Source organism: Bubalus kerabau, chromosome 11, assembly GCF_029407905.1.
Source record: "Bubalus kerabau isolate K-KA32 ecotype Philippines breed swamp buffalo chromosome 11, PCC_UOA_SB_1v2, whole genome shotgun sequence".
Lineage (NCBI taxonomy): Eukaryota > Metazoa > Chordata > Mammalia > Artiodactyla > Bovidae > Bubalus > Bubalus kerabau.
The window spans coordinates 50,055,352-50,067,914 of record NC_073634.1 but is presented as its reverse complement, the minus strand read 5'-3'; the positions used below and the strand labels follow the sequence as shown (position 1 = coordinate 50,067,914).

General features: G+C 40.7%; 1 gene segment (V, D, J or C); it reads right to left on the bottom strand.

Annotated features, from left to right (window-relative positions):
- Positions 1-10,987: 10,987 nt before the first annotated feature.
- LOC129623809 (immunoglobulin kappa variable 1-39-like) lies at positions 10,988-11,485 on the bottom strand. The segment is given in 2 exon segments: positions 10,988-11,310; positions 11,434-11,485. Coding segments are annotated over 2 exon segments (375 nt in total).
- Between the last annotated feature and the right edge of the window lie 1,078 nt (positions 11,486-12,563).

The following is a 12,563-nucleotide window of genomic DNA, read 5'->3' as shown; positions in this document are numbered from 1 at the left end:
CTATCACATTTTGAATAAATATACCAGATTAATCAAAGATTTCTTAAGAGAAAAATTTCCTTGGAATAGTAGGAGAGAATGAACAAGGAATATTTTCATATAACTATATTATCTTTTTTCTGAATGGTTATAAATTCTTTTCATATCAACTTTTTCTCATCATGTATTTGGCTGGCCATAGTCTTGAATCTACAGTTTAAAAGGAAATTCTGTATGTTATAATGAGAACAAATCTACTCTTTTAATGTCTCAGTGTTCTGTACCTATGACTGACATTTTCCTGGGCTTTCATCAAAGATGATCACTGTATGTGGATGGGCCTAGAGTCTGTCATACAGTGAAGTAAGTCAGAAAGAAAAAGACAAATGTCATATGTCAATGCATGTATATGGAATCTAGAAAAACAGTACTGGTGAACCTATTTGCAGGACAGGAATAGAGACACAGATGTAGAGTAGGGACATGTGGACACAGGGCCAGGGAAGGGGAGTATGGGATGAACTGAGAGTAGCATTGACATATATACACCACCATGTGTAAAACAGCTAGTGGGGAGTTGCTGTATAGCACAGGGAGCCCAGCTCAATGTTCTGTGATGACCTAGAGGGGTGGGATATCGGATGGAGGGGAGGGTGGTCCACGAGGGAGGGTATATATGTATTTATATAGCTGATCATTGGAAAAGACCCTGATGCTGGGAAAGATTGAAGGTGGGAGGAGAAAGGGATGACAGAGGATGAGATGGTTGGATGGCATCACTGACTCTACGGATATGAATTTGAGCAAACTCCATGAATTGGTGATGGACAGGGAAGCCCAGTGTGCTGCAGTCTGTGGGGTCTCAAAGAGTTGGACACGACTGAGCAAGTGAACTTATAACTGACTTACTTCATTGTACAGCAGAAACAAACACAACATTATAAAGCAATTATACTCCAATTTTTAAAAAAGTGAAAAAAAAAATATGGTCATTGTAGAAAATGGTGCTGGATCAGAACCCCTCAGGGGTATTAATTTTAAACTTTCTGCCTCTGGAGCTATGGGGGAATAAATTTGTATTGTTTTAGGTCTCTATGTGATACTTGGTTATGGCAGGCCTGGGAAACGAATCACTCATTACCTAATATGGAAACTTCTATAGTGAAAAAATAAGAGTGGAAATAAGGCTGTATTTTGTTCTGTTGTAAATAAATTCTTTTTTTTTTAATTAATTTTTGGTTGTGTTGGATCTTCATTGGTGCATATGGGCTTTCTCTAGTCGCGATGGGTGGGGGATGCTCTTCGTTGCAGTGCGTGAGTTTCTCATTGTGGTGGCTTCTCTTGTTGAGGAGCACAGGATCTAGGCACAGGGGCTTCAGGAGTTGTGGCTCATGGGCTTAGCTGTCCTGGGGCCTATGGAATCTTCCAGGACCAGGGATCAAACCCATGCTCATGTTTTGGCAGGCATATTTTTATCCACCAGAGGAGTCCCAAATCAACTCTTTAAAAGGCTACTTTTACAAAGTATTCTTTAGCTTGAATTTCATATAGTATTGCTATTTTCTGTGAAATTAACATAATGTTTTAAATTCTGATTGGTGTTTTATTTTACCATCTGTTGCCTTGAAATACACAGAACAAGTAAATGCTTATAAAAATTATTTCTTTGTCAGAAAAAGGCTTTGAAATTTTCTTAAAGAGCCTGTACACAGAGAACATAATATCCTTAATTCTAAAAAGGAACCTCTGCTTCCTACATGTTATCAGATAGTGTTGCTGGTAGAATCATTTGAATGTGTTATCGTGGAGTTAGAATTTGTGGGGTGGAGAGTGTGATATGGTTACATATTTTGTAGTCATTGTTGTTCAGTTGCTCAGTCGTATCTGGCTCTTTGCAACCCCACAGACTGAAGCATGCCAGGCTTCCCTGTCCTCCACTATCTCCCGGAGTTTACTCAAACTCATGTCCATTGAGTTGGTGATGCTATCTAACCATCTCATCCTCTGCCGCCCTCTTCTCTTTTTGCCTTCCATCTTTCCTAGCATCAGGGTCTTTTCCAATGAGTCAGCTCTTCACATCAGGTGGCCAAAATATTGGAGCTTCAGCTTCAGTCCTTCCAGTGAATATTCAGGGTTGATTTCCCTTAGGACTGAAGCGACTTAGTAGCAGCAGCAGCAAGGGACTCTCAAGCGTCTTCTCCAGCACCACATGTTTGGTAGACTTTGATCTATAGACTTTGTCAGCCCAAATAGTACAAGTCTACGTTGCTTTGGCCACGATTAGAGACAGACATAGGATTGTGTCATAACAGGTCCAAATGGAGGTTCTTTCTGATGAAAAGTGAGAGTTTCTCCTTGGGTGATAACTGAGATAAGCCATCCCTCAGAGGGAGCTCCCCACCTGCAGGTCACTGGACTGGATTCCTGAGCCCTGAGACGTATGAATGAAGTGGGTCATCTTTCCTAAGTAACTGCACCTGTTATTGGCTATAAGAAAAATTCACTGATAAATATTCTAGTTTAAAGGGAGCTCAGGGAAGGTTTTGTAAATGTCTTTATTATCTGAGTTGGTGGGGAAAAAAGTATGTTAGTTTCTCAGTCATGTCTAACTCCTTATGACCCTGCCAGGCTCCTATGTCCGTGGGATTTCCCAGGCAAGAATAGTGGAGTGGGTTGCCATTCTCTTCTCTGGGGGATCTTCCCAATTCAGGGATCAAACCCATGTCTTTTATATCTCCTGCATTGACAGGTAGATTCTTTACCACTAGCGCCACATGGGAACCCACTCTGTTTATGGAAATATTATCTTTACATGCCTGATTTTTCTGTTTTCTCAAGCCATATTCTCTCCTTCTGTTATTTATCTCAAGTTAAGCAACATTTTGTGATTTTGTTTTCTATCCCAATATATTCAATTTTGAAAAAGAGCATAAGATTTGTGATGCACTGAGGGGTCTCTGCAAGTCACCTACAACATCCCCCTCTTTCTGTGTCACAGTCTTCACCAGAGGATAGGTCCTTTTTCTTTCTAGAATGTTCCTCAGACTCATAGACCTAAACATCACATATCTCTTCCCAAAGGATAAAACATATGCCTCTAACTCTTGGACAAAACAGACATGGAGGGCAGTGGTGCCCCCAGAACTCACCCCCTATCCTCTTTCTCATCCCCACTCCATCCTCATCTGGGACCCAGAGCAGGAGGAGCCCCAGGAGCTGAGGGATGCAGTGAGACAGAAACCAAAAATTGACACAAAGGTTAAACTAGCAGAGAACAACAAAAGGGTGGTACAAGCAGAGACTAACTGAATAGCTGAGGACCCCAACCTTGACCACACCACAGTAACACCATTGCCAAGTAGAAATCCTTCGCTTTCTCTTCTTTTGCCTCTCCCAAAAAACTGCTTTATTGATGTTATTCCAAATTGTAAGACAATCTCTGTACATTCAGGAATTAGAACTTTATCCACAGCCACAGTGGTTAACACACTGAACCTTGAAGGCAAACCATCTCAGTTGGATTGGAGCTCCATAACTTACTTGGTTGTATGATATCAATCAAATTTTTGAACTCTTTTTACCTCAGTTTCCATACTTGTGAAATTGTGAAAACAGTAGTAGATACTTTACAGTATATTTCTATTCATAAGTATATTTCACCCACAGCCAGGGTTCAGCGTCATCTTTTATCCAACAGGTTCACAAGTCTCTTAATCTTAATTTATCAATCAGTTCTGAAGCCCATAGATCTACAGTCATGACCCTTCAGACTCTTTCAGGGTGTTTTCTCCCACTGCCCATTATATTTTGTCCTGTGAAAGACTAGAATGTCACATTGCTGTTCTCTTTCTTATATAATCCTTATTCAGTTTTTAAAATCGTTTCACTTTGTCTCCAAAACTTAGCCCATGACATAGAATAAGGAAAACTACTATTATCAGTTTGGGGCCTACTCTAGGGTATTTTTTCAAGTGTTTTGGACCTCATTTTCAATACTAAGAAGCATAAGAATAAAAAAAATAAATAAATAAAGAGTAAGTCTAAGGAAAAAAAAACATAATTCAACTATATAAAAAAAGAAGCATATGCTTGAGAATGGTATTTTGTAATGTGGAGTGTTTTATTCAATCATGGATCAAAACATTAATTTAGTGGGCAGTGAGCAATTTTTTAATGATATAAACTAGAATAATAGAATAAAATAAAATGAGCTAAAATAGAAAGAGGATCCCTGTGCATGTTGTGTATACTAATGAGAATTACTGCTTCATGGATTTATTTTTCATTTATGTTAGACATATATCATCTATATGTGTGTACTGGTGACTCAAATATTTTAGCATTGCTGGCTTAAGGAATCCCTGTGCTACACTGGATTTTTCCAGTTTTCTTATTATGACTAAGAGGTTCAGTATTATTCCTGTTAGTCTGAGGAAAAAAGCAGAGGAAACTTATTAAGGTCAAGCAGTCGAAGCAGAAGGTTGTTGCTGCTGTTGTAATTATGGAATAAAATAGGAGAAAAAAATAGCTGAAAGATTTACAAGTTGTTCTCTTCCTCATACTCACAGTTTCTTTACAGATGTACAGAGGATGGTCCAGGAATCTATGACTCCTCCAGAGTTCATTCTATTCTAAATGTCTTTCTTGGCATGGTATTGCTTTGAGTGACATGCTAGATGGACCTGGGAGGTGGACTTGAGTATTGGGAAGAAATGTTGGAACCTCAGGTACTGGTTAGAAGGATAGGGGACTAGTGGGTTTATAGGTTTTATTAGGTGCCATTTATTTCTATGACAGAGGAGACACAATAAATCAGACTCAATCCTGGAAGAGTTATTGGATTACTTTGTATTTAGGAATTATTACTGTTATTTTTTGGCTGCACCTTGTGGCTTGCAGGATCTTAGTTCCCCAACCAGGGATTGAACCTGCACTCTCAGCAGTAAAAGCACAGAGTCCTAATCCCTGCACCCCCAGGGAATTTCCTTAAGAATTGTGAATACTTGTTAAATAGGTTTTTTTAAATTAAAAGTAATTTCACATTAAAAAGTTATCTACCCCCACTGAGTTTTGGAGGATACCATCATCTTGGCTTTGAAGTAGAGATTTGCATTACTTATGTGAGTTATATCTGTGAGGAGCAGGAAAATTCTGCATTGTTTGGGAAAAAAAGTGCTTGAGTAGTGATCACATTTTTTGAAGGAGAATGTTCTGTCACAGCACTTTCCACACTATTAAATTTAAAAAGGGCAAATTGTCTCATACCTAAAAGAATAAACAGGTCGTATAGTCGCACTGTTGAAATGGAGTAGTACCCTAGGATCCTTGGGCTCCCCTCATGTCCTCTGCCTGCCTTTTGTCTGTGGAAAACTTTAGTCAAAGAAAGAGTTTAATCAGAGAAGTGAGAACATATAAAAACAAAGGAAAACAATCAAAGGAGACCAAATAACAATGTAGTCATTAAGCATAGTCACGGAGAAGGCAATGGCACCCCACTCCAGTACTCTTGCCTGGAAAATCCCATGGATGGAGGAGCCTGATGGGCTGCAGTCCATGGGGTTGCTAAGAGTCGGACTCAACTGAGCGACTTCACTTTGACTTCTCACTTTCATGCACTGGAGAAGGAAATGGCAACCCACTCTGGTGTTCTTGCCTGGAGAATCCCAGGGACGGGGGAGCCTGGTGGGCTGCCATCTATGGGGTCGCACAGAGTCGGACACAACTGAAGTGACTTAGCAGCAGCAGAAAATAGTCAAGGACCTTTAGTTCTTTCTCAAGAGCTATAGATAATAGCCATATCTCAGCCATATCCTGTGAGCTGTCTTACAGATACTAGAACACCAGGTGGAAAAGGTAACTACATGATGATCAGACTGTACCCAGGACATGAGCTGCCACAATTCAGAGAACTGGCCTCAAAGAAATGGGAATGAATGGACCCTGGAACTGAAGATTAACTGTACCTAAAACAACCAAGCTGGTCAGACCATCAGTGACCAATGTCAAGATGACTGTCAGAGCTGACCATGCTGCTTTTGCATGTAGCCACTTCCTTCTGTCTACAAAAGCTCTCGCCCCACTGGTTGCCAGTGGTGGTGGGCAGTCGGCCTTTGGACAGGTGTCTGCCACCCTCCCCCCACCAGCTGCCAACATCTGAAATAAATCAAACGTTCCTTTCCACCAACCTGACTGTTTATTGGCTTTTGAGTGGCAAGCAGCCGGACCCACTTTGGTGTTGCTTTTGGCAACACCATCACCAAGAAGGAAACAAAGTATATGGGCTTCTTACTATTTGCAAGTGAATAAAAAAATGCTATAGAGCTCTGGATTCATTTTTTTGGGAACTTTCCTGATTTGTCATTTACTATCATGTACTGAATATTGAAATCAGAATAAAATGAGTTTTAATCATATTCCATGAAATTCTACGCTGCTTTCCTGAACTCCATCACAGTAACTCCAAGAATAGTTGTGGGAGCGTAGAAAGCAACAGGTGCGGTCTGAACTCAAGGGTCAGCAGATAGCATAAGAGGATTATTCCTGACCTGTAGCACTATGTGAGGGTGGTCTAAGGCCGGTGACTCTGTAGTATCTCTAACCTGCAGGCCTCTAACTGTGGGCAAGGTACTTGTCTTAAACCAATCTACTGAACCAGAATAAAGCCTGAAATTAGAGATGGATGCACTCCTGATGAAGGTCATACGAACCTACATTGGGTTCTGCTGATACTAGGCTAAGTACCTATTGAGAATTAACTGTCCTGGCTGGTTATGGTGACTCTTTCTGAAGTCCAGAGCCTGGGTCAGTACCCTGAATTTTTCCTTGTCCATAGACTGGAAAATTCAATATTGTTAAGATTTTATTTCTGCAAATTTGACATGTAGAGTCGATGTAATCCAACTAAAATCCACAAAGGATTTTTTGAAGTTGAAAAGATGATCCTAGAATTTGTCTGGAAATTCAGAGAACCAGGAAAACCTTAAAGAATAAAAATAAAGTCAGTAGACTTATAATATCATTCTTCTAGATTATTATAAAACTACAATGATCAACAGTGTGTGTACCCTAGGTACATAGATAGATAAACAGACAAATGAGACAGAACAGAATCAGGAAGAAGAGCTGGGACTTCCCAGATGGTCCAGTGGTTAAGACTTCACCCTCCAATGCTGGGGGTGTGGGTTTGATCCCTTATTAGGGAGCTAAGATCCCATATGCCTCCTGGCCAAAAAATTAAAACATAAAACACAAGGAATAGTATAACAGATTCAATAAAGAGTTTAAAAATCTTAAAAATAGAAAAAAAGAGCCACATGCACAATCACTTGATTTCTAACAGATGCACTAATTGCTAAGTCACTTCAGTCGTGTCCTACTCTGTGCAACCCCATAGACGGCAGCCCACCAGGCTCCGCCGTCCCTGGGATTCTCCAGGCAAGAACACTGGAGTGGGGTGCCATTTCCTTCTCCAATGCATGAAAGTGAAAAGTGAAAGTGAAGTCACTCAGTCGTGTCCAACCCTCAGCAACCCCATGGACTGCAGCCTTCCAGGCTCCTCCGTCCATGGGATTTTCCAGGCAGGAGTACTGGAGTGGGGTGCCATTAAAGTGGGGTATAATTTCCTAGTTTTTTTGCTTATTTATTTTTGTTTCACAATAAATTGTGAGGAGCTATTAGATATGGAAATGTAAATAAAATTCTGATTCATCTAACACTAGGCAAAAATATAAATTAGAGTTAGTTTTCATGTGAGAGGTAAAATACTGAGGCTTCTAAAAGAAAGTTTAGGAAAATATCTTTGGGCACTAAAAGTAGCCAAAATTTATTGAACAGGACACACAGGTAAACTCATGAAGCAAACACAAGAGAACAATAAAGATTAACTAGTGAAAGTGTTAGCTGCTCAGTTGTGTCCACTCTTTGTGACCCCATGGACTGCAGCCCACCAGCCTCCTCTGTCCATGGGATTCTCCAGGCAAGAATATTGGAGTGGGTAGCCATTCCCATTTCTAGGGGATCTTCCTGACCCAGGATTGAACCTGGGTCTCCCACAGTGTAGGCAGTTTCTTCAAATATATATTTTATGTGTTATATATGATTCATACTACATAAATAGCATAAAATGTCTATGTAGACATATAAAGGGATTCCTAGGTGGCTCAGATGGTAAAGAATCTGTCTGCAATGCAGGAGACTCAGTTTTGATCCCTGGGTCAGGAAGATCCCCTGGAGAATGAAATGGCTACCCACTCTAGTATTCTTGCCTGGAGAATCGCTTGAACAGAGGCGCTTGGTGGGCTACAGTCCATGGGGTCATAGAGTCAGACATGGCTGAGTGACTAAGCAAGCATGCAGACATATAAAGAGTCTTTGAGTATGATTGGTTATCAGGGAAATATAAATTTGCAATACAATACCACTTCATTTTTATCAATACAGATATTATAAAATGTTTGACAATACCAAATATTGGAAAGGACTGCAGCAACTGGAACTTGTATACATGGCTGGAGGATTTTTTAATACACTCATCATTTTTGAAAACTATTTTGCAGTGTTTACCAAACCCATCCTAATCCTATGACTTGGCACTTCCACACTTAGGAATGTACCCAAGGAAAATGAGTGTATAATGCCACAAAAGACATTGCAAGAATATTCCAGGGACTTCTCTGGTGATCCAGTGGTTCAGAGTTCACTTTCCAATGCAGGGGATTCAGGTTTGATCCCTGGTCAGGGAGCTAAGATCCCAGAGGCCACAGAGCAACGAAGTCCTTGTTCTGCAACTAGAGGAAAACCCATTTGCTGAAACAAAAGACCCTGCATTCCACAGCCAAATAAATAAGTAAATAAATATTAAGAAAAGAATATTCCAAAAACAACTTGATTCATACAACCTAAAAACAACTCTTTAATTGAAGAATGAATAAATTAATTTTTATATGTTCATATATAAGAGAATTATTCTGCAGTGAAAAGGAACACATGACTGCCATACCACCAACACAGATGAAGTTTAAAATGTACATGTCGAATAATTAACAGGAAGGTAAGGGGATTCCGCTTATGCCCCCACAAAGTACAGCTTCCCCTATTAACAACACCACTCACCAGAGTGACACCTCTGTTACATTTGATGGACCTATATTGACACATTAAGATCATTGGAAGCCCATAGTTTACCTGAGGGATCACTGTTGGTATACATTCTATGGGTCTGGACAAATGTTCAATGAAACGCATTCATCATTTTAATATTATACAGAATACTTTCATAAACCTGGAAACTCTCTGTGCTCTGCCTATTTATCCTTCTCCTCTACTGTACCCAATCTCTGGAAACCGCTGACCTTTTAATTATCTTCATAATCCAGCCATTAAGAATGTCATATAGTGGGAATCATGTAATATGTAGCCTTTCTAGATAGACGTCTTTCACTTAGTAATATGCATTTAAGTTTGCTCCATGTCTTTTGTGGCTTGATAGCTATTTCTTTTTCAGAGCTGAGTAATATTCCATGAGCTTCCCTGGTGGCTCAGTGGTAAAGAACCTATCATCTGCCAATGCAGGAGACATAGGTTCTATCCCTGGGTTGGGAAGATCCCTTGGAGAAGGAAATGGCAACTCATTCCAGTATTCTTACCCGGGAAATCCTATGGACAGAAGGAGCCTGGCGGGCTACAATCCATGGGGTCACAAAAGAGTCAGACATGACTTAGTGACTAAACAGCAATGATATTCCATAGTCTGAATGTGCAAGAGTTTATTTACCTATTCATTTACTGAAGAACATCTTGATTACTTCCAAATGTGAGCAACTATGAATAAAGCTGCTATTAAATACATGTGTAGGTGAATTTAAGTTTTAAATTAATTTTGGTAAATACCAAGAAGGGCTATTGCTGGATCAAAAGTGAGGGTATGTATGGGTATCTACCTAGGTAAACACTCTCCAGGTGTTCGCAGGCTACAGCTGAGTGGGGTTAGAGTAGGTTCATTGGCTCTTCAGGTCCACTGCTTATGCTGGGTAATAAGTCCGTTTATTATCACCTGGTTCTCTGTGGGGTTAGTATCCTTCTGGGTCCCTTGATGGACAATGTTGAATCTTACAATTCCCACACCAAGGGGCGCAATTCCCACACCTGGAGCACCAGAGAATCACTTATTTCTTCCACTGCTTCACCTAGTATCACACTCCCCAGACTTTGAAAGGTTATATTTAAGACTCACACTCCATGTACTTTTCCTTTTTATTTTTTAGTGGAGGATAATTACAATATTGTGTTGGTTTCTGCCATACATCAACATGAATCAGCCATAAGTATATGTATGTACCCTCCCTTTTGAATCTCCCTCCCATCTCCCAGCCCATCCTACCCCTATAGGTTGTCACAGAGCCCCAGATTAGAAACCCCTGCATCACGCAGCAAATTCCCACTGCCTATCTATTTTACATATGGTTGAGAATAGCATTGGAACAAACATTTTTATGTATTTTAAAAAATCACTGCCTGGAATATGGAGTCCCTGGTGGCTCAGAGGTTAAAGCATCTGCCTGGAATGCGGGAGACCCAGGTTCGGTCCCTGGGTTGGGAAGAGCCCCTGGAGAAGGAAAATGGCAACCCACTCGAGTACTCTTGCCTGGAGAATCCCATGGAGGGAGGATCCTGGTAGACTACAGTCCATGGGGTTGCAAAGAGTTGGACATGACTGAGCGATGTATACTGGCTTTTCTTTTGCTGAGTGAACTCTGACTGGTGTCATAAACCAGACTCTGCAGGTATAATCATCTGTCTTTTATTAAATCAGGTGGGGAAGAGTCATGTCTATGCTGCTGACACTGAGGAGGAGCAAGGAGTCAGCGTGCTGAGGAGGCTCCCTGCCCCTTCTACCAGACCTTCCAGTGGCATGCAAAGCATGGGTGCATCTCCAAAATGCTCTCAGCAGATGGAGGCACCCAGAGCAGCTGGGGCAGCCCAGTCTCACACATCTCCTCACCTAGGTGGTTTATGTTTCGGTGTGTAACACTGTGGAAGGTGTACTATAATCCTGTTGACAGTAATAAGTTGCAGCATCGTCAGCCTCCAGGCTGCTGATGGTGAGGGTGAAATCTGTCCCAGATCCACTGCCACTGAATCGGGATGGGACTCTGGTGTACAGGCTGGTTGCATAATAGATCAGGAGCTTAGGAACTTGCCCTGGTTTCTGTTGATACCAGTTTAAGTAGTGGCTAACGCTCTGATTGGCCTGGCAAATGATGGAGACTCTGTCTCCTAGAGATGCAGACAGGGAGGAGGGAGACTGGGTCACCTGGATGTCACATCTGGTACCTGAGATTGGAAACATAAAAACACATCTCCATGTTATTACTAATGATACAAGAGGACTATCCTGTAGGATCAGGCAGTACTGATCACACAGGCAGAGTAAATTCTAAAGCTCTCCATCCTTACCTGGGAGGAGCCAGAGCAGCAGGAGACTGAGGAGCTGAGTGGGGGCCTTCATGTTCACTCTGTGTCCTGACTGGGACTGATTTCTGCACAAGATGTGATCAGAGCATTAATAAGTCTCCAGGGCAGTGGGGTTGATCTCCAGTAACATGCAAATTAGCAGAGAGTTGGGCATAGCTGCAGGGCTGGCCAATCTCCATAACACAGCACAGGTGCAATGTCTGCCAGATGCCCAAGTCTGATGAGAGCAGCTCAAATTTGCCTATGGACAGTGTGTTTCTCTCTGGAGGTCAAGGCATTGAATCTGTTTAGTGTTCTTTCAGTACAGTGCTATTTTGCTATTTTCAGTGTTCATACAATGCTTTTATTGCTACTTTTTCATCTAAGACAGGTTCTACCAGACATGATACATTCAAAGGAACTGCCAGAAATTTTAGAAGATCTCTGCATTTGATACCTGGTGATATCATTGGGCCCAGAGCATCTTCTTCTTTGATCTGATTCCCTGATGCGTTTGAGGTGATAAATTGTCAATACACAGAGAGAACCCAGGATAGCTATAGAGTTTCCCCTCCATATTTAACAATGTACTGATGGATACAGACATGTGAGTAATTTACTGATGTTATAGAAAAATTCCTCTGAAGTTATATTAAAGGAGAAACCTGAAGAGTGAAGATTAGTTGTACACTAGACAGAGCAGTAAAGCTCAAAATTCATTAGGCATCAGATGGCACACTCTGAAAGGCTTTGTTTTAGTAGTGGGGCAAAATTGCCATTATATTAAATGCCATTTTGGTCTTTCCTAATAAAGGTTAAAAGCAAGACTTTAATAGAGTCCAACAGTTTCAACTGACAGGATTAGGTACCATAGAAAAAAAATATTAATGACTTTAGCAATAGAAAATATCCAAATTGAGCACAGTGGGAAAAAGATATTGAAGAAATACAATAAAATGAGCAGAGCATGAAATGAGCTATGACAACTTTAAGTCATTTATTGTGTATATAACTGAAGTCCTAAAGAGGAAGAGGTAGTGAGAGGAAGCACAAAAAATATTTGAATGCATCACTAGAGTTTTCCAGATTTTAAGAAATTATTCCCAGGGCTTTCAAAATTAAAAAGCCAAAGT